This window comes from Grampus griseus, assembly GCF_964374135.1.
Source record: "Grampus griseus genome assembly, chromosome: 19".
Classification (NCBI taxonomy): domain Eukaryota; kingdom Metazoa; phylum Chordata; class Mammalia; order Artiodactyla; family Delphinidae; genus Grampus; species Grampus griseus.
In genome coordinates, this window is record NC_139013.1 from 57,569,478 (window position 1) to 57,590,084 (window position 20,607).

Genomic DNA, 20,607 nt, shown 5'->3' on the forward strand with positions numbered 1-20,607 from the left:
GCAGGGCGCAGGAGGCCTCCCTGAGCTCACCAACACTCCTGCAAACAGCAAGGCTACCCGGCCAGCGCTGCCAGCCCGCCTGCGGGGCCATGGCTCGGTGAACCTGGGGCCTAGCGGGGCTGGGCTTGGTGGGCCCCGGAGCCAGATGGGTCCGGGTTGGAGCCCTAGATTCTCTGTCAGAAAGGAGCTCAGGTCTGGTGGGGTGACTGCAGCCCTTGCTGCGCAGCCTGGAGCAGGTCTCGAGCTCTCTGGGTGTTATTGAAGGAGGGCGCCAAGGGCTCCAGAGTGTGGGGCAGAGACAAGTCTGAGGGCAGCTCCGTGCAGCCCTGGCGGGGCCGTAGGCCTCGGGACACCCGGGCGCCGGGGGAGAGGAAACGCGGGGCCGGCCACGCCGACCGACAGGCTGTCTCGACTCTCGTCGCAGCCGCCAGCCCAGCAGGTGAACCGAGGCTCAGCGAGAGCCGGGCAGAGGCAGGCAGGACTCGGCCCGCTTGTTGACTGCAGACCCCATTTCTGCCAGCCGCCACCCCATCTGCTGGGCTCCCAGGATGGGGTCCTGAGCCTGGCCTGGGGCGGCGATGCCCCGTCCTGCCTCCTTCCCCTGGCCCCTCGGGACGCCGTCGAAGGGTTTTAAGACCTAAACAGGTGTTTAAATCGCAGAAATGTGCAAAGGCTGAATTTTCTCATCCGGATCCTCGCAGATGCTCGGGGGTGAAATTGAATCCCAGCGCGGCGTATTTGCTCTGGAAACGACGTGTGTGGGGTTGTACGACAGAATAACTTAGGCTTTGTCCTGACTGTGCCGGTAGTGATGGCCCGACCCCCGTGGGGAGGTCCACCCAGGCAGCGCAGGGCTTGCCCCCTCCTCCAGAGGAGACCAGGCTGCGGATGGGGAAACGTGAGGGCAGAGCAGGGAGAGTCAGCCCTGCAACGGGAGAGCGGGGGCTCGCCTGCCGCCCCTCACCTCCCCTGCAGCAGCCTCTCCCCGCCCTCTTCTCTGTCGCCTCCTTCCTATGACTAGGAAGACCCAGAAGAGGGTGTCAAGGCCCTGGCCAGGAGCATGCTGGGGCTCTGGTTCAAATCCTTCCTGCCAGCTGTGTACCTTGGGCCTCTCCTCTGTACGCTGGGGGGAATAACTGCGGCATGGCTGGGAGGAATCCCTGTGAATTACGCCAAGCGCTTGACCAAGGCTCGATAAACAGAAGCCAGGAAGTGTGTTAGGACTGGGAGTTCCCAGGGCAAATGGCATCACCCCTGCTGTCCAGCTGTGGGGACGGAGGGCATGGTACAGAGGTCAGGGAGCACTCGGCCACGACCTCACTGGAGCTGGAGTTCTCTGTGCCCCGCTCTGGAGCTGGGAGGAGGAAACAGAGACATGGGTCACAGGAGGCTGCCAGGGCAGAGGACATCTCCACCTGGAAGTCCACCCTGACTGGCCCACCATTGGAGCTGCCGCCACCCATGTTTCCTGGGAGCCCTGAGGGCAGAGGCCATGCCTCCCTCAGCTCTGCCCCAGGTACCCACGTCGGGTTTTGTGAGTCCAGAGGCTGGGTTCTGGCCCCACCTCCGGCCCGGGCTCGCAGTGTGGCTTGAGCACTCCTGGGCCTCCCTGGGCCCCAAGTTTCCTGTCAGTGTGGTTGGGAGCTGACCACTTCCATGGCCACCACTGTCTAGGTCCTCCAGCTCTTTCAGAGGCCGTTTAAGAATAGCTGTGTCTTCCTGTCTGTCACTCTCCCAGTCAGCTCCCATCCCCAGCTCAGCATCTCCTGCCCCCAGCCCCTTCCTCATTCATTCATACTTTCATTCATTCTCAACCTTGAACTGAGCCCCCACCAGGTACCCAGTCTGCGAGGAGTAGGTGGCCTTGCCTCTCCTGACCCCCGTTCTTTGGGATACAGTTTTATTTCTTGTTGGGAGAGGGTCTCTGATAGGTGCTAACTGGGCTTTAACACCTGCTTGACTGTGCAAGGGGTTGGGCAGGAACTGGGAGCTGGAAATAGTTTATCTGAGTGGATGGATGTTGAACATCACCAGGGCCACCGTAGACAGTTGCACAGGTTGTGCACTGCACAAGGGCACTGAATGAGCTGGGGCTGAGATCCAGCCATGTTCCCACCATGGAGCCAGGCATCTGCTATGGCCCTGCATCCACCCACATGGGGTACCCTTTCTAATGCCCAGCCTCTCAGGGACGGCCTCCCCTGGACCAGGGAGGGGGCTTCCAGTGGCGACCACTGCGCGATCCTCAGCCCACATCGCTCAGATCCCTGGCCTCCCTGCCTTTCCCAGGCCTCGACCATCCCCCAGCAAGCCCTGAGTGGTGGGTTCTGCCCCGTCGTGCAGAACGGCCGCCTTTATCAGGAGCCGTCCTCCCTCTGGTGGTGCGTGATACCCAGGAGATGGAGTGGCTGCCACGGGAAGCGCCAGCCACGCTGTTATCTGGGAGCTGGGGCTGCCAGCCCTGGGGCGCGATTAGGGGCCACGGCAGTTTGTCTGTGGTGCAGCGTGGGCGGGTGTGGAGGCTCACTGTCTCTGCCCCTTCCTCTGGGGGGCTACCAGTACTGGGGATGAGCTAGGGCCAGGGCTCTGAGAGAGGGGCCTCAGGACCCCACAGGTGCAGCGAGCCAGGGGTAGACTGGGGGCCTGGGGCTGCACCCCACCCCCGCTCACCCGCGGAGTGAGCTGGGCCAGCCACCTCCGGCCCCGCCGTGTCCCTGAGTCTGTGTGGGACTTGGCCCGCACTGGGGAAGACTGGACTGAATTCCCCACCCCTCTGCCCCCCAGGAAGGTGGGCACCGGCCTCAGATGGACGGCACTGTCTCGTACTGGGGGGCCCAAGCCTGACAAGCCAGGAACAGGCCCTGGACACTGAAAGGAAAATATGTGACGGCAACAGAGGGAGTCGTGGTCACTATCCCTGGCTCGTCTGTGGTCCTAGCAGCACAACTGAAGTCCAGAAAGGGTGTGGGCCGACCCCATGCGGCTTAGCGCAGGTCTGGCTGTCTGGACGGGCACCGGCCATGGTGTTGGGAAGCGGGATGATTCCGCCTTGACCCCACCGTCCTGAGGGGGCGGATGGGAAGGGGCAGGTGGTATCCAGCTCAGCCCACGGTGGGCTCCCCAGCCAGCCTCAGAAGGAGAGCGTGGACCCGTCGGATGGCTGGCCAGACCATTTGGATGGACAAGTGAATGCCCAGCAAACCTGCCTTTAGACAGCCTCTCCCCACACGCCCACGCCCTGGGGCCAGCTGGGCGGGGTACCAGAGACCCAAATATACCCAGGACAGCAGCGGCCCGGGCTCAGATCCTGGCATCCCACTGCCAGCTATGTGGCCTCTCGAGGCCTCAGTTTCCTCATCTGTATTGGGGGGGGGACCAGGAGAGGGCCGACATCATAGGGCCATTCGGGCAGGAACGGGCGACCGCATGCCGGCTGGCACCCTGTAGGCCGGGGGGGGGCGCCATGGGCAGAGTCCTGGCTGGGACCCTGGCATCCTGGGTGCACAGGTAGAGGACACGGCCCCTTGTGGGCGGGCTGCAGAGTGACATGGCCGGCCTCTGTCCCCCTCACCGCGGGGCCGATAAAGGGCGCCGCCTCCTGGCCACGTCCTGGTCCCCTGCCATCTTATCTGCCCTGGGGAAGACAAGGACCCAGTTAGAACATTGTAGCCGGGCCTCCTGGTGTATTTACACGTTATCTGTGCCATTAGGCCGGCGGTTATCTGATAATCGGGCCCATTAAGGCCACAGCCCGCCCGATCGGGGATCCAGGAAGCGGGGCCAATGCAGCAGCGCTTGCTCGGGGCCCAGGCCAGGCCACGTGAGGCCTCTGTGGGCCCAGGCAGCCCAGGTGGCACCCGAGGCACAAGGCGGCCCCTCCTTCCTGGGCAGAGGGCGCGTGGCCTGGGGAGAGACTGCCCTGGGAGGGCACGGCCACCATCATCCCCTCGGCTTTGAGGACACTGAGGCTCGAGACGGCAGGTAACGTGCCAGGTGTGCGTCTCCCAGGGTGGCCCGGGCAAATTCACACCCTTGCTGCCTCGAAGCATCAGCAGTCTACTCTCTCACAGCTCTGGAGCCAGAAGTCCCGGATCACGGCGTGGGCAGGGCCGCATTCCCGCAGAGGCTCAGATGCAGCGTCCCCCCAGCTGTATCCCACCAGTCCCCGCCTCGTCTTCAAGTGGACTTGTTCCTGTGCCTCTTTTTTTCTGTGTGTCTCTTACGAGGACATTTGTCATTGGCCGTAGGGCCTACCGGATAATCCGATGGTCTCACCTTGAGATCCGATCTCAGTCACATCTGCAAAGACCCTTTGTCCAAACAAGGGAACATTCCCAGGTTGCGGGCCACGTCCAGCCCCCCCCACAGGTCACGTGGGTCGTGCGCTGAGGCCGGGCTGAAGCTGGGAGCCCACCTGCAGACCCGTGCGACCCCAAGCTCCCTCCCCGTGAGAAGGACTGTGGTGGCGCTCCTGGCAGAGGCCGGTCTGTCCACGTCAATGGAACCGAATCCTGCCGGGGGCCGGGCACAGAGGCCACTCCCCTAGCTGACACAGGAGCCACAGCCCGGGCCACGCAAGCTGGCAGAGTCCGGGAGCTTGGCCCTGATCACAGCACAGGTGGCCGCGGCCTGCGAGCCTTAGGCCCTCAGCCGGGTGACAGGCCGCTCGGACAGGCAGCCGCCGACCAAGGGCCTCGGCAGGAGTTGGGTCCAGACCTTTCCAGAGAGCAGGCGGGGGTCCTGCAGGGAGTGATGCTGGCGCTACCCGAGCGCAGTCCGGCTGTGCCGAGGGCCTCGGCCAGCAGTGAGCGGGGGAGGGGAGGAACACTTGGCTCCAGGCCTGGCTCCCCATGCTGGGCCCTGTGCTGAGATGCTAAGATGATTGGGAGGTTCGGGGTCCCAGCATTTCACAGCTGCCCACACGGTCGTGCTCTGCGGATTCTGGGGCTCAAGCTGATGGGAAGGGGCTGGGAGGACCGTGTGGAGGGGACGGGAGGCGGTCTCAGCGGCGTCATCATCCTCCACTCTGCCTGCCCCCACGTGAGGCAGTAGGGGTGACCCGGCTCCATGTGTGCGCCCTAGGCTGTGCAAGGCACACGCGTCCCAACACAGCCGCCAAGGTCCCGCCGAGCGGTGCGCCCACCTGCTCAGTGCAGCTGCAGGCGCCTTGCTGTCCTATCTCTGCGACCTGCTGTCCCCCAGAACAGGTCTCACTTCAGGGGCTGGCCTGGCCCCCAGGACCCGGCACCAGCCACCATCCCCGTAACCTGGGCCAGGGCCACCCTCCCGCTTCTGCCCTCAGCCCCCCAACTGCTCCTGGGGGGGCGGGTGCCGCAGGACGGGCTGGACCTGGAACCTGGACCTCCTCACACCTCTGACCTCTCTCCCCGCAGATGAGCTGAAGCTGCTGCTGCAGGACGGACAGAGGTGCGTGCGGGCTCGGCACAGCCTCGCCGAGGGCCTGTCCTGGGGCCCGTTCCGCGGGAGCATCCAGACCAGAGCCTTGTCCCCCGGGCAGGCGGAACCGGTAAGGAGCCCTGACCCCGGCCGCAGCGGCCAGGACAGTGTCTGGCCCAGGGCACGGGCCCCGTCAGCCCCCTGAGCCAGGCCCGGGCTAGACTCCCGTGCAGAAGCAACTGCCACTCCACGTGAAACATGTCAGGAGATGCAGGGAGGAGTTAACTGCCTGGGAACACAGGGAGGGCTGCCTGGAGGAGGTGAGGCGGGGCCTCTGGGACCTCGGGGTGACACAGGGAGGGCTGCCTGGAGGAGGTGAGGCGGGGCCTCTGGGACCTCGGGGTGACAGGGAGAGCTGCCTGGAGGAGGTGATGCGGGGCCTCTGCGACCTCGGGGTGACACAGGGAGGGCTGCCTGGAGGAGGGATTCTTTCAGCAGGCACTTAATGAATGAGTAGACGTTGGCGAGGCAGAGAAAGAGAAGGGCTTTCAAGGGAGGGAAGCAATAAGGAACCAAGTGGTGGGACTGGACCTGGCCTGTGGCCTGTGGCTGGGGAAGCAGGCAGGGACTGCCCCCCGGCACTGGGCTTCACGAGTGGGGCCACCCCTCGTGGTAAGCGAGGTGGTCATTCGTTGCGTTTCCGCGCCTGTGGCCCCCAGACGACAGGGAGAGGGTGCTGCCTGAGCGTCTCTAGCGCGTGCCGACGACCACTGGGCTGTCGTTTGTCTCGGGGTTGCTGCTGAGCTGCTCTCAGTTGTTGGCAAGTCGGTGTGGCGTCCTCTCGCAAAGGGTACAAATGCTCATTTTAAAATACGTTTCGGTTAAGCAAGGGCGTTGACGTATGGGAAGCAAGTGTGGGGCGGTGGAATGGGCACGTACGGTGTGGTGGGAACCGGGAGGGGCCTGTGCTGGATGAGAGTTCATGGTGACGCTTGCCTGGGAGGCCGGGCAGCACCCGGGTTGGTCCCCTCAAGCCCAGGCTCAGGTGCCCCAAATGTGCCACGGCCTGGGCCCTTCTGATTCCTAACGTGGCGTTCAGGTGTGGCAGGTGCCCTGTGACGCTGGGCCTCGTGGGCCTCTGATGGGCCTTCGCTGGCAGTGGCGGGGCTGTGGGGGGGCTTCCCGCCAGCCCTGCGCCTGGAGGCCAAATGCTGCCTTAACAGCTGGGACTTGGCCTGCAGCAGGGCTGGTAGAGAGCCGTGGGCAGGATCCCCGGCTGCAGCTCTCGGACTACAGCTCACAGCCCGCACCCACTCCCGCGTGCAGTGAACCCTGAGCCGTGGGTCACGCTGCCTCAGAACCTCAGCGCTGGGGCCCGGGCCTCGGGAGATTGGAGACGTCTCACCTGAGGCCCCTGGGCTGCCCACGCTGCCTCTCCCAGCTGAGTGGCCAGGTTCAGAGGGGCGGTGCTCACCCAGACCACTCAGCCAGGGGGTGGGAGCCGGCCCAGGACCAAGGGCCCCCACTTTCAAGGCCAGGCCGTCCCCATGGCACAGGGTCCAGGTCCTGGGGTCTCCTACCCTGTGCCCCCAGGCAGGCCTCCACCTCTCTGAGCTTCTGTCTCCTCAGCCTTTGGGACCTCAGCGGGGGGACCCAGGGGAGCCCTGAAGGGTCCTTGAGACCTGCAAGTTCCTGCAGGCCCTGCAGCCCCCGCAGAGGAGAGGGTGGGCAGAGCAGCAGTTCCTCTGTGACGTGGTGGCCTCCCAGGGCAGCCGGCGGGTTAAACGCAGTGATCCACGCGTGGTGCTTACCCCAGGGCGTGGCGTGGCAGGCAGCACGCCAGGGAGGGGTGGCCCTCCTGCCCCGTGGCCCCAAGCAGGGAGAAAGCAGTGGGAGCGCCAGCGTGGATTTCGGCTCCTTGGAAGGAGCCGCATTTTGGCTCCATTGTGTGACCAAGGCTGTGGTATTTACAGCAGTCTCTATAGGCAACGAGCTCCCCGTCACTGGAGGTGTACAAGCAGCAGTCGACTCTTAAGAGAGAGGGTAGGCCGTTGGGGGGAGTTAAGAGGAGCTCCGTGACTCTCGTGTCTGGACTCTCAGAGAATAGCCATAAGCAGTGATGGGACAAAGCCGGGACAGCTGAGGACTGGGGAGCTCAGTGTGTCCTGAGCGGGGCCTGCACCTCTCTCCTCTGCTCCCTCCTTGGGGACAGTCAACCGCTTCCAAGATGGACAGTTCCAAGTGCGTGTTCGAGACGCACTGCTGTGCGCCCATCCTTATACTCGGCCCCTCGTTTTCTCCACCCACCATGAGGCGGGTACTGCTGTTCCCATTTCCCAGATGAGGAAACTGAGGCTCCAGGAGGTTAGGTAACTTGCCAAAGTCACCAGGACCAAACAGCAGAGGGGAAATCACTATTTTCCTAACCACAGAGACCCCTGCAGGACGGGGATGGGGGGCTGGAGATGCCCGCACCCCCACCCCCAGGCCCTCCCCTCCCGCCTGCAGCCTCCTCTCCAGGGGTTTTGTCCTCCTTGGGCCCAGGGCGCGGGTCAGCCTGGGGAGACTTGGCGTGAGGTTGAAAACCCTCTCTAAGCGGAGAGATAATCCAGGGAGTGCGCCAGAGAAGCGGGCCTCTGAGGCTCTGAGGCTCTGCAGAGGGGCCCAGGGAGGAAGGAGCTGCCTGCTCTTCCCTGCAGCTTTATCTCCTGCAGAATTAAATCCTTGATTAACCCTTATCTCCCCAGCAGGCACTATCTCCGCCTTGGCGCCGAGTGTCCAGACACACGTACAAGATGATTGATTTCTTAAAGATATGCGTGCCTTTCCGATACTTCATTTATTGTCTAAATATTTTCGCTAACATTTCAGCAGGCCCCTTATCGAGCTCAGCTGATGGGCCCCGGTTCTCTCCCCCGTGTACCTCCCGCCCCTGATCGTCCTGTCACCCGCCAGGCAGTTTGTCTTCGCTGTTTGGAGAGGGAAGCGGGAGAGGGGCGACGCTGGGGTGTGGCAACCCTTTCCCACTGGTCTCCTCAGGCCCAGGCTGCTTGCAGGCCAGAGGGGAGGCAAGGAGTCTCCCCTCACAGTCCCTGCACACACTGGGCGTCGGGGGCGGTACCCCAGAAAGGACACAGCACGCAGAGCCTGCCAGGAGTCGAGAATTGGTTCTGACACCAACTTGCTGTGGGACCTCAAGGTCCCCCAGGATCCAGGTTCCACCACAGAAACCCAGGGCTTGGAGGTGCAGCAGTTCTAAAACTTGTACCCAGCTGCAGAGGAAATGTTCAGGATGGATGGATGGGTGGTGGGTGGAGGGGTAGATGGTGGAGGGAGGGATGGATGGATGGAGAGACAGGTAGATGGAAGATGGATGGGTGACGGTAGATGGCAGATGGATAGGTAAAGGTGGGTGGATGGTGCATGGACTGGTGAGTGGTGGATGGATGGTGGATGTGTGGATGTATGGATGGATAAATGGATGGTGGATGGATGGTGGGTGCGTGGATGCGTGGATGGATAAATGGAGGTGAATGGATGAGTGGTGGTGGATGGATAGGTTGGTTAGTGGATGTGTGGATGGTTAAATGGATGGTGGATGGGAAGATGGTGGATACATGAGTGATGTTTGATGGACAGATGGACGGTGGATGGATGGGTGAATGGTGGATGGACGGGTAGATGGATGTGTGGACAGAAAGATGGTAGACAGATGGGTAGAAGGTGGATATATGTACAGGTAGATGTTGGATGGGTCGGTGGGGACAGGTAGATGGATGGATGAGTAGAAGGTGGATGGTTATGTGGATGGTTGATGGACGTGTGGATGGTGGATGGACAATTAGAAGGTGGAAGGATGGGTGAATGGTGGACACATGGGTGGATGGATGGATGGGTGGATGGTAGATTGCGGGGGATAGTGGATGGACAAGTAGAAGTTGGATGGCCGGGTGGATGGACAGGGGAGAAGGTGGCTGCATGGGTGGGTGATTGGATGTGTGGATGGATTGGTGGATGGTGGGTAGAAGGTGGATGGAAGGGTGCATGGTGGATGGATGGGTGGGTGTGTGGAGGTGTGGATGGATAAATGGATGGCAGATAGACAGGGAGAAGGTAGATGGACGGTGGATGGACTGGGAGAAGGTGGATGGACAATGGATGGTAGAGGGATGGGTGGATGGTTATGGAGGGGCAGTTGAGTGGATATTGAATGGATAAATAGATGGTGGATGGACAGATAAATGGCAGATGGATGATGGACAGTAGATGGACGAGTAGCCAGTGGATGGGTAGGTGGATGGTGGATAGATGGGTAGATGGATGCATGCACAGGTAGATGGTGAATGGAAGGCTGAATGCTACATGGATGGGCAGAAGGTGCATGGATGGCTGGATGGTGGATGGACAGGTGGATGGTTGATGGAGGAGGGATGGTGGATGGTAGATGGATGGATGGACAGGAAGATGATGGATGGACGTGTGGAGGGTGGATGGAAGGGTGGAGGGTGGATGGATAATCAGAAGGTGGAAGGATGGGTGAATGGTGGATAGATGGGTGGATGGATGGACAGGTAGATGGTGGATGGATGGTAGATGGATGGGTGGAAGGTGGATTGCAGGGGATAGTGGATGGACAGGTGGATGGTTGTGGAGGATCAGTTGAGTGGATATTGAATGGATAATGGATGGTGGATGGACGGGTAGAGGGTGGTTGGAAGGGTGTGGTGGATGACGGGTAGATGGTTGTTGGAGGAGTGCGTAGATATTGGATGGAAAAATGGATGGTGGATGGACAGGTAGATGGTGCATGGACGGATGGATAAATGGTGGATATGTTGATGGTGGATGGATGGGTGGATGATAGATGAACGAGTAGCAGGTGGGTGGATGGATGGGTGGGCAGGTGGATACGTGGATGCATAAATGAATGGTGGATGGATGGGAGGTGGGTGGAAGTATGGATGGACACATAGATGGTGGATGGATGGGTCAATGGTAGATGGACGAGTAGCAGGTAGTGAATGGTGGATGGACAGGTGGAAGGTGGATACATGGGTGGATGGCGGGGGGAATGATGAAAGGATGGGTAGAAGGTGGATGGATGGGTGGGTGAGTGGATGAATGGGAGGATGGATGGATGGACAGGTAGATGGTGGACTGATGGGTGGAAGGCAGAACGATGGGCAGAGGTGGATGGATGGGTGGATGGGTGGGTTAGTGAACGGATGGATGGTGGATGGATGGTGGATGTGGATGGATGGGTGAGTGGATATGTGGATGGATAAATGGATAGTGGATTGCCATGTGGATGGTAGATGGAGGATGGACAGGTGGATGGTGGATTGATGGGTGGATGGTAGGTGGACCAGTAGGAGGAGGATGGATGGGTGGTTGGTGGATGGATGGGTGGGTGAATGGATGTGTGGATGGATAAATGGATGAAAGATGGACAGGTGGATGGTGGATACATGGGTGATAGATGGACAGGTGGATGGTGGGTGGACGGGTGGATGGTAGATGGCCGAGTAGCAGGTGGATAGTTGGGTGGATGGATGGACGGACAGGTAGATGGAAGGTTGAATGCTAGATGGATGGTCAGAAGGTGGATGGACGGCTGGATGGTGGGTGGACAGGTGGATGGACAGGTGGGTGAGTGGATGTGTGCACGGATAAAGAATGGTGGATGGACGGGTAGATGGTGGATAGATGGTTGGGGGTGTATAGTGGATTGATGGGTAGAAGGTGGATGGACGGGTGGATGGTGGATAGATAGGTGAGTCAGTGGATGTGTTGATGGGTTAATGGATGGTGGATGAATGGGTAGAAGGTAGATGGATGAGTAGATGGTGAATGGATAGATGTTGGCAGGATGGGTAGATGGATGGATGAATGAACAAATGGGCCCTCACTCACTCGGCCCATCCGTCTGTCCAGTTGTCCTCCCACGGCTCACCCACTTTAGCCACGAGGCCACCGTGACATCAGTGAGAGCTGGGAGGGTGCCCCCTGGATGGCACGCAGGGCAGCAGGTCTGAGCCTGCCTGTGAGGCTGACGTGGGACCATCCAGGCCCAGCCGCCAGCTGACCGCACGCAGATGGGCTCTGAGCGGTGGGGCCCCTCCAAAGGCCGCTGCCAGCGGTCATTGCCTGGCACAGCCCGACTCCCAGCAGGATGATCCCGGGCCAGGGGGTGACGGGGCTGCGGTGCACGAGCCCGGTGCCCTCCTGGCGAGGCCCCTCTTCCTCTGGCTGTGATAGGGAGTAATTCCCAAGGGAAGGCGCTCAGCCCAGGCGTGGTGCATCATGGGTCTTTCTTTGCCAGATGGGGCCATGCCTTGAGCCGCCCGTGTCGTGCTTCTCTTGCCTCATGAAACGTCTGGTGCCAAGGGTGGAAAGCCATTGCCTCTGGCGATGGTGAGTGGGACGCAGGCGGGGGCTTCTCAGGACACGCTGAAAGGGAGAGATGAGTGCAGGCCCCGATCAGGGCCTGCCCCAGGTTCCCGACCTCCCGCGAACCTGCCCGCAGTGCCCTGGGGAGGCGTTCTGCAGGCCCCCACCTCCCCTCGACGCTACTTCACGCGCTGTATGGCGAGTTTGGGAACAACCTCAGATACGGCTGTCACAGCGGATGCGGTAGAGATAGGGTTTCTGATGGCTATCAGCGGGCACAGAACCCAGACACTGACCTCTTTGTTGGGGGAACAAGGAGCGTTCTCAGATGCACCCAGAGAGTTTAAAGTGGCCGTCCGCTGTCCCGGGGCTGGGTGGGGCAGCCTGGAGTCAGGAGGGAGGGACAGGGCGACCCCCAGGGCTAAGGCAGGGTAGGGGCCAAGCTTTTTTCAGACGCCGCACCCGGCCTGTCTGGGGTGAACCCCAGACCCAGCAGTGAGCCTGGGGCGCCGGTGGAGGGGAGGTGGCCGGCAGTACACACATCTCTGATCGTTTTAGGCTCGCACCCCGCTGCCCACGGGCAGGGCCAGGAAGGGAACCTGCCTCAGCCTGGCGCCTCCGACCACCAGAGAAAAGGGCTTCTGTTCCAGGGCTGCTTGGAATTGGGGGATGGGGGGAGAAAATAAATAACGGGGCAGCGAGGCGAGCTGTAGCCCTAGCGCACGGCAGGGTCCAGCTGCCCGGGACAGTGCGCGTTGCCACCCCACAGGGACGGGGACAGGGGCAGACTGGGCATGGCCGTGCTCCTCTCCCCGGAGCCGTGGGGCGCCGGCTCTTGCACCCCTAGGGTCCGTGCGCAGGCAGGGAGGCTGGTGATGGTGGGCCCAGCCTGCCTCATTTAAGTGGGGGCCAGGGGCCCCCAGAGTGTTAAGGGCTGAGGGAACGAGGGTGAAGGGTCTGGTGGTCATACGGCCTGGATCTCCTGGCCCCTCTCCCTCCTGTGAGTCAGGCGCGGGGTGCAGGATGCAAGCCCCCCTCCAGGTCCCCACGTCCCCTGCCCCTCACCCGCCCAGGGCAGCCACCAGGCGAGGGGCCGCTCCCAGCAGGAGGCACACAGCCGGGAACACAGCGCCGCCGTCTCCCCTCCACTCAGATGGACGCGGAAAATTCAGGGGTTCTGCAGCGTCAGCAGAGCTGTGCGCGGGCGCTTTTATCATGCCGCGAACACGCCGCTCGCGGTAGTGATAAGCATTAAACCGACCGGGAGGCTGTCAGTCTCAGTTTGAGGGTTTAGAAATATTGGGACGAATAATTAGATTTCATATCGTTACCGCAGCACCCATCGGAGGATCAGGCAGATTAATTTTTTTCTCCCTCCTCCACTCATTAATATTCATTAGAGACTCAGGGAGACCCTGGCCTCCGCCTCTCTGCTGGCCCAGGTCAGGATAGCTGGGACGTGGGCGCTGCCGGTCAATCGCTGCTGTGCCAGCACCCCCCACCCCGGTCCCACTTTGGCCCCCCAGCCTGTCCGCAGCTGTGGGTGACGGGGACCCCCAGGTCTGCAGCTGCCCGTTAAAGCATGCTGCTTGGTGGAGACACTCGCCCCCAGTTGATACCTGGCGGTTGCTGGCCTGCCGCCCCAGTGGACATCAGCCTCCTAGGTCCGAAGGCTGTCTTCTGCCCACTGTGTCCTGCGGGCCAAAGGGAATGGAGAAGCAAGGGTGGCGGGCTCCTGTTTGTCCTGTGTTTGTCACGTGCCAGGCGGCTTCACACAGGCTTCCACTTCCCAGTGCCCCACGGAGACTGAGTCAAAGAGGGATGTGACCCACCCCCAGAGCAGGTGGCAGCACAAGGACGGTGGAGGGAGCCCACGGGCTCGGGGCATTGCCGTTTGCAGGGAGGGCGGGCATGGTGCTATTGGGCACAGTCAGGGAGTCTGGACTGGACCCAATGCCCAGCTCTGGAGCCCACGTGCTCCCTGCAGGCAAAGCTCAGTAAAGCCGTGGTCTTGGACCAGGCGGGGAGATGCCCAGAACACGTCAGGGGACCTCCCATGTGTCACTGCTCCAGCCATCCCATCACGCTAGCTTCCTGGCCAGCTGCCCCATCCAGGTGACGGCGAGTGACACTGGGCCTTGAGTTAGAGCTTCTGATACACAGTTTGACTAAAAAGCTTTTATTTGCATAAAACAAAGAAAATACTCAGACATGAATGGGCTGTGCCTTTCCACACGGCGCCCAGTGGCGGAGCTTGGGGACCCCCTGCAGGAGAGGAGCCGTCCACAACCCATCCAGCCCTGGGGCTGTGGCCTGAGGGGCGGCTGCGGTCATCACCCTAACTTTCTGTGGCCAGTCAGGGCCAGGGCCTGTACCTCATCGCCTCCGTGTGGCAAGGGCCAGCCCCCTCCCAGAACCATGTAGGACAGGGGACATGTTTGCAGTGCCGCCTGGGGAGGGTGGGGGAGGGTGCCGGAAATCAGGCCACCCCTTCTGGGCGCCGCTGGCAGCCCCGAGTGAGAACCGAGCTCAGGAGTGCTCTTCCACTCCGGGCGCTGCAGAGGCCTGGCTCGCAGACCAGGCCGCTGGAGACAGCGTGTCTGGGCGAGGGGCTGACCACGGTCTGCGAGCCGCAGGGAGGCCAGGTGCTGAGACAGTCCCACAGCTCACTCTGTAGGTCTCTGGGGGCCTGTGTGTGGGAGGAGCCTGCGTCCGGTCCAGTGCCCCACCAGGGAGGGGCAGCAAGAACGGAGGTCCGGGTGTGCCTCCCCGCTCTGCCACTCACTGGCTGTGTAACTTTAGGCAGGTTGCTCCACCTCTCTGGGCCTCAGTTTCCAAGGGAAACCAAGGACCCGCAGCCTGGACAGGGCGCCCACGGGGCAGACTCTCAGGCATCCCTCACAGGGAGCCCCCCACTGCCCCGGCCAGCCTCTCCTCTCTCCTGCTGACTGTGTCCGAGGGCGTGACTGAGTCCTTGCTGACCCCCCTCCCCGCCCCCAGAGCCCGGCCCTGACCCTGCTGCTGGAGGACGAGGCCTGCTGGCTGAGGACGCTGCCCCGGGCCCTGACCGCGGCCGAAGCCAACTCGGAGATCTACAGGAAGGGTTGGTATCCTGGCGTTTCCCTCACTGCCTTCCGGAGGGTGGGGGGTCACGGCTCCCCCTGGGCCGGCTCTTAAAGGGAAACCAGCCTGCTTGGGCCGGGCCGAGGGGCTGGCCACCGCTGCCACCACACGCCCAGTGCCCCCATTAATGCTTGCCTAGGGCTGGACAGGCGTCGGCCCCGGGGGTCGGGGAGAGCGGGCCCAGGCCAGGACTGCCCTCAGGGCCTCTGGGAGACCACAGGGACAGTGGACACTGGCAGGGCCTGGTGGGCCCACCTGGGGGTGCCCACTGGACCAGGGCCCTGTGCGGCCTGACTCCCTCCAGGAGTGGTCAGGAGGGCCATGTCCAAACCCAGCTGGGGGGGGGGCCTGGGACAGGTCCCCTCACCTTCTGGGGCCTCTGTTTTGTGAAGCTGAGGAAAGCTCCACGTCCCTCCTGCAAACCTGCACTTTCCAGGAGTGGCCCTGGGAGGGCGGGGTGGGGTGGGGGGACCCCCCCATTACAGATGAGGCAGCTCAGGTCCCGGGGAGGATGTGGGGAGCCAAACACCACAGCATGGCCACGGGAAATCCACCTCCTTCTTCCGGGGCGGGGGGGGGGCTCCGCTTCGGTAGAATGTTCTGGGGGTGTCACCCTCACCATCGCCTCCTGAGCACACTGGACTAAATGTCCTGTGGGCAGAGCCAAAGGCCCCTGGAGGTGGGCAGGGGCAAGCTGGGCTGCTGCTCCAGCACCTCCCCAGCCCCGCCCTACCTGGGGGCCTCCAGGGCACAGCAGGTGCTGAGGTCAGCATCCGGGGCCCTGCGCGTTCCGTCTGCCCTGCCATTGGCCCCGAGGACCTGGCTAGCACAGCACCTGTGTGCCTGTTTCACCCCCTGGCCCACCCTCCCTGCTTTGGGGTGCCACCCTCCCTGCTTTGGGGTGCTCTAAGGACCCAGAGAGCAGCTGGAAAGCACGGGAGGGCCCAGGGCCCAGGTTGGCAGCAGGTGCCCAGCTGGGGGTACGTACACCTGGCGGGGACGTGGCCCAGTTAGCAGTGCCTGGCCTGTCCCCCCTGCTCGCCTGGTCAACAGGGTTCACCTGCCCGGGCAGATGCTAGCCAGGTGGCCTGGTCCCGTGGGCAGCTCAGCCCGGGTCCTGTTGGCCAAGGCTGCCCCCCGCTGGCCACCGTAGCAACAGCCACGCTGGCTGAGTAGCGAGGAGCTGGGAGGCCTTTCTAGGGCGTGGGTGAGCGGCTCCCAAGCCCTCCCCGCCGCTCTGCTCCCTTCTCTAAGAGGGCCGTCGCGCTCCGACGGACACAGGCAGGGAGGCCCAAAGAGGGCCGTCGCGCTCCGACGGACACAGGCAGGGAGGCCCAAAGAGCAGGCAACACCTAGTCGCCCTGAGGAGGCAGGTGCACCACGGAAACCAGCCGGCCACAGCTGCGAACCGGGTGTGGCTTCGCCCCGGCCACCACACCGGCTTCGGAACCCCCATGCCTAAGCTGGGGCGGCGCAGCGGGCATCAGGAGGATAAGATGGGCAGGGTCTTTGCAGAGGCGCGGCCGCGGTGGCCTGGGGCTGCCGGCGCCCCGTCACAGACGCCCTCCCCCCGCAGATGGCGCCCTCTGGTGCAGGCTCACCAGGCCAGTGGCCGCGGGCGGACGGCTGAGCGTGCTCCTCGCAGCCGAGCCCCACAGTGCCCCCAGCCAGCCTGTGAAGGAGCCGGTGGAGCCCGAGGGCCTGGCCCCCTCCCCCGCCGCCGACATCCAGCTCCTGCCCCAGCAGGCGGGCATGGCATCCATCCTCGCAACTGCAGTTGTCAACAGTGAGTAACCCGCTGCCTGCCCGCCCCCACCCCAGGCTCAGAGCTGCAGGCGGTGCCCAGCTCAGGATCTGCAAAGACTGGTCACCACTGCCACCTGAGCAGAGGTGTGCCCCGGGGGCACGCACGGGGGCCTAGCAGTGGGGTTCCAGGAGGGGCTCCAGGGTGCAGTCAGCGTGCAGGGGGCCACGTGGTGTGCTCCCAGATGCTGACGGGGAGGTGGGCTCTGCAGCAGAGCGGGCTTCTCACCACAGCGCCTCTGGCACACGCTCCGCGGGGTCCGGAAGGCCCTTTTAGGTCGCCAGCTGGAGAGGCCGCGCAGGGCAGGGGTGGAGTCTGGGACACATGCACCGTGGGGTGCCCAGCAGCAGCCCTGCCCTCGCTCACTAGATGCTGGTACCATCCCCACCTCCCAGTTGTGAAGGACGTGGTCAAGTGTCCCTTTGGGGCAGAGCCGCCAGTGTGGAGAGCTGCAGTGGAGGGACCACGTTTGTCACTCCTCCCTACAAGCAGCAGAGGGTCTGAGAACCGATGAGATTCACCGTTTCTCAAATCCTTGTTCAACGTCCACACCAAACCAGGCGGTCAAGGCGCTGGGGTCAGCGAGGTGGGGACAGCTGCCCGCCCTGAGGGGACAGGCGGCACATCCACGAAGGAGGGCAAGTGGTGATGTGGGCAGTGGCTGGGGTGCTTGGGAGACACGCGCGCCGGGGAGAGCAGCTGAGCGGACAGCCCAGGCCCAGCGAGACGGCCACCGTGGCCAGAGTCAGACTCCGAGGGTGGCCCCGGACCAGGGCTGGGATTCCTTCTCAGAGAAACGACCGCGGCAGGGGGCTTTCAGGCAGCAAAGGGTACGACCCCATTTAGTTCTAAAATTGCATGGCTGCTAGACTGTAGGGTTGTAAAATTGGGAGAAAAGTGACCTTTTTAAGCAGGTCAAACGTGAAGACGGCACAGGGCCTGCGGGGGGGCGGTGCGGGGGGGGAAGCGGCAGCGTGAGGCCGGGGCTGCAGCACGGCCGCGGGGCGGACACTGTCCGTCCCATCGCAGTCAGGATGGAGGGCCCGTTCTGAGCAGCCTGACCCAAGACGCCTGTTGGGCACTAAGTGGAGCCCAGGAGGCGACTGGGGGACACGTGCTGGGGCTCAGGGTGCGGTAAGAGTCGGGGAGCTCCGGGCAGGACGAGGCCCCAGGGAGAGACAGGACCTGCAGACACTAGAGCCAGGGGTGAGGGGAGGCCCGCCGTGTCCCAGCTGTTGAGAGCAAAGGCAGGCAGCATGGAGGTCACCGTGACCCAGACACTGGCAGCCAAGTGAGGAGGGTGACACCGGAGGGGTGGGGACAAGCACAGGTGGGTGGGCCGGACAGGGCAAGGCCACTGCCTCAGGGAGAATGGGGTCCTGCAGGGGAGCTGAGAGGGTGGTGGTGAGCAAACAGGGGTCTTGTCTGACGTTGAGGTTTCAGGAAAGAAGGGTGCTGGATAGAAGGGTCTCTCAGAGGCCAGGACGGCCACCCCACCAGGGCAGGGAATGGCATCTGGTGCCCAGGGGGCTGCCTCTCTGTCTCTTTTGGATGGGTAGGTCGGGGGGGGGGGCTGCAGGGAGCCCCAGGTGCTGGAGGGCTTCCTCTCAAGCCCGCCCAGGAGCAGCCTCTCTGGGCCTCGGTTTCCCTCCCCTCGGGTCTGACACTGGTCTGTGAGGGCATGGTGGGCTAGCATCGTTTATACCAACCCCACGTGGGCCTCTCCTACTGGTGGTCTAGAAGGGCTTTCAGAACCCGAGCTCCAAAGTCAATCAGGCCCGGTTTAATTCTTGAGACTCCACCACTCTGGGCCTGTTTTCTCATCTGTGGAAGCAGTAAAGGTAATGCCGGTCTTGAGGTGTCTGTGCAGGTTACCTGGGCTGCATCCACCCGGGACTTGGCCCGAGGTCAGCCCTGGGTTGGTGGGGCGACGACCGTCCTTGCTAAGTTTTAGGGCCGGGGCTGGGGCCCACACGGGCCTCCGAGGCTCCCAGTCCCTTCGCTGTGCCGCAAGCAGCAGCGCAGTCCCCAGCACTGACCCTGCAGATACCAACAGCAGCCCACAGCTGGCCCCTCAGACCCGGATCCCAGCTCAAGGCCTCAGCGCTGCCCCTCAACCTCCAAATAAAAGGGAACTTGAAAACCAGAAATAACACAGTAGGAAGAGTTGAGCCGGAAACACCGCAGGCACAGGGGCATGAGGAGTGCCCACCTCACTTGACAGACAGGCACTAAATTCCTTAAGAGAGGCGGAAGGTAGAAACCTGGCAGCCCCCGGGGGGCAGGCAGACCACGTGTTCAGTAACTACCAACCAGCGGGCTGAGAAATACGTCCCAACCCGCACACGACCCCCAAAAGGTGTCCATTCCGTGTGAAGGTCAAGGTCGAGACCCAGAACAAGGTCTCCCCCCTGCCCTGGGTTCAGCCTAGGGGTGGCTGGCCAAGGAGCAGGGACAGAAACAACAAAACATTCCTTATCATTCTGCTGAAGCAAGCACCCACCAGAGAATGCTCACCAGCTGGCAAATCCACCCCCGCCATCCAAACCCCCAACCGCAAAGGTACTTGGGTTAAATGTAGTGAATTCAGGAAGTTCTGACCAGTAACACAGGTGTATGGGGGGGGCGGGGAAGGGCGGTGCACCGGGAGGCTCCTCCTGCTCTGCAGCTCCTGGCCTCAGCCCCCTGCCTACCCAGAGCCACGCTCACCTCTCGCCCTGCTGCCCCAGTGCTTGGGGACTCAGGCACCCAGCGGCCCACACACTTGCTCACACGCACACACCTGTCTCCTCGTCCTCCTCCACGGGCACCCAGCTCCACGCCAGCCCGCAAGTCCCATCGCCCCCGCCAAGTCACAGAGACAATCAGGTCACAGACCCCAGCCTCGCTTCTTCCGTGGGCGCCCCCAAGAGACCACAGTGTCTCCTTATGGGGTTCCCTGTCCGGACGCAGCCCAGGGGCCACCCACCCCAGGATGCAAGTCCCCATGGCATCCTGAAGATCCGTAGAGAGGGGACACGGAGTTACCAAGGGACACCTGAGAAGGCAAAGCAGTGAAGAGGGACAGCCCAGGTCACAAACCCCACCCCACCCCCAAGCTGGCAGACGCCGGGGCACAGCCCTCGTGTTGCAGAGGGCCCAGGGCCTGCCCCGGGTGCTAGGCGGCCAGCGCTGCTGCCGGGGCACCCCTCAGGCTGCACCCGCCTCTCCCGCCCGCAGAAGACGTCTTTCCCTGCAAGGACTGCGGCATCTGGTACCGCAGCGAGCGGAACCTACAAGCCCACCTCCTGTACTACTGCGCCAGCCGCCAAGGCACCAGCTCCCCCGCTGTGGCCGCCCCCGATGAGAAGCCCAAGGAGACCTACCCCAACGAGCGGGTCTGCCCCTTCCCCCAGTGCCGCAAAAGCTGCCCCAGCGCCAGCTCCCTGGAGATCCACATGCGCAGCCACAGCGGTGAGCCCCGCCCCCAACGGCGTGTCTCCCCGCCCAAGCCACGCATGCTCACTGCATTGTTCCTGGGGTTGCACAACTGCCGTGGACGTGCCCGAGTGGTCCTCCCACCCCGCCGAGCAGCCTCCCACAGGGCCCCAGGCCTCGCGCCCCGTCTGCGACCGGCTGGGTGGTCGGCTGGGGGCTGGGCCCCCGATGGGGTCCTAGGAGGCAGAGCTTAGGGGCCCTCCACACGTGCCCGTGCCGTAGTCCTCGGCTGGCCAGGCTCCCTTACCGGGCCCCATGTTCCAGGAGAGCGCCCCTTCGTGTGTCTCATCTGCCTGTCCGCCTTCACCACCAAGGCCAACTGCGAGCGGCACCTCAAGGTGCACACAGACACGCTGACGGGTGAGCGGGGCCAGGAAGGGGGCGGCGGGGTCTGCGGGACGCAGCCACCGGCAGGG

General features: G+C 63.0%; 1 protein-coding gene across 1 annotated transcript in view; it reads left to right on the forward strand.

Annotated features, from left to right (window-relative positions):
- ZFPM1 (zinc finger protein, FOG family member 1) overlaps nt 1-20,607 on the forward strand; it is a 67,651-nt gene that overhangs the window by 44,787 nt on the left and 2,257 nt on the right. The window contains exons 4-8 of the mRNA XM_082676212.1: nt 5,394-5,527; nt 14,788-14,890; nt 16,487-16,696; nt 19,934-20,167; nt 20,456-20,551. Of these exons, the coding sequence (XP_082532338.1) occupies nt 5,394-5,527; nt 14,788-14,890; nt 16,487-16,696; nt 19,934-20,167; nt 20,456-20,551 (777 nt within the window). The remainder of the gene's footprint in view (nt 1-5,393; nt 5,528-14,787; nt 14,891-16,486; nt 16,697-19,933; nt 20,168-20,455; nt 20,552-20,607) is intronic.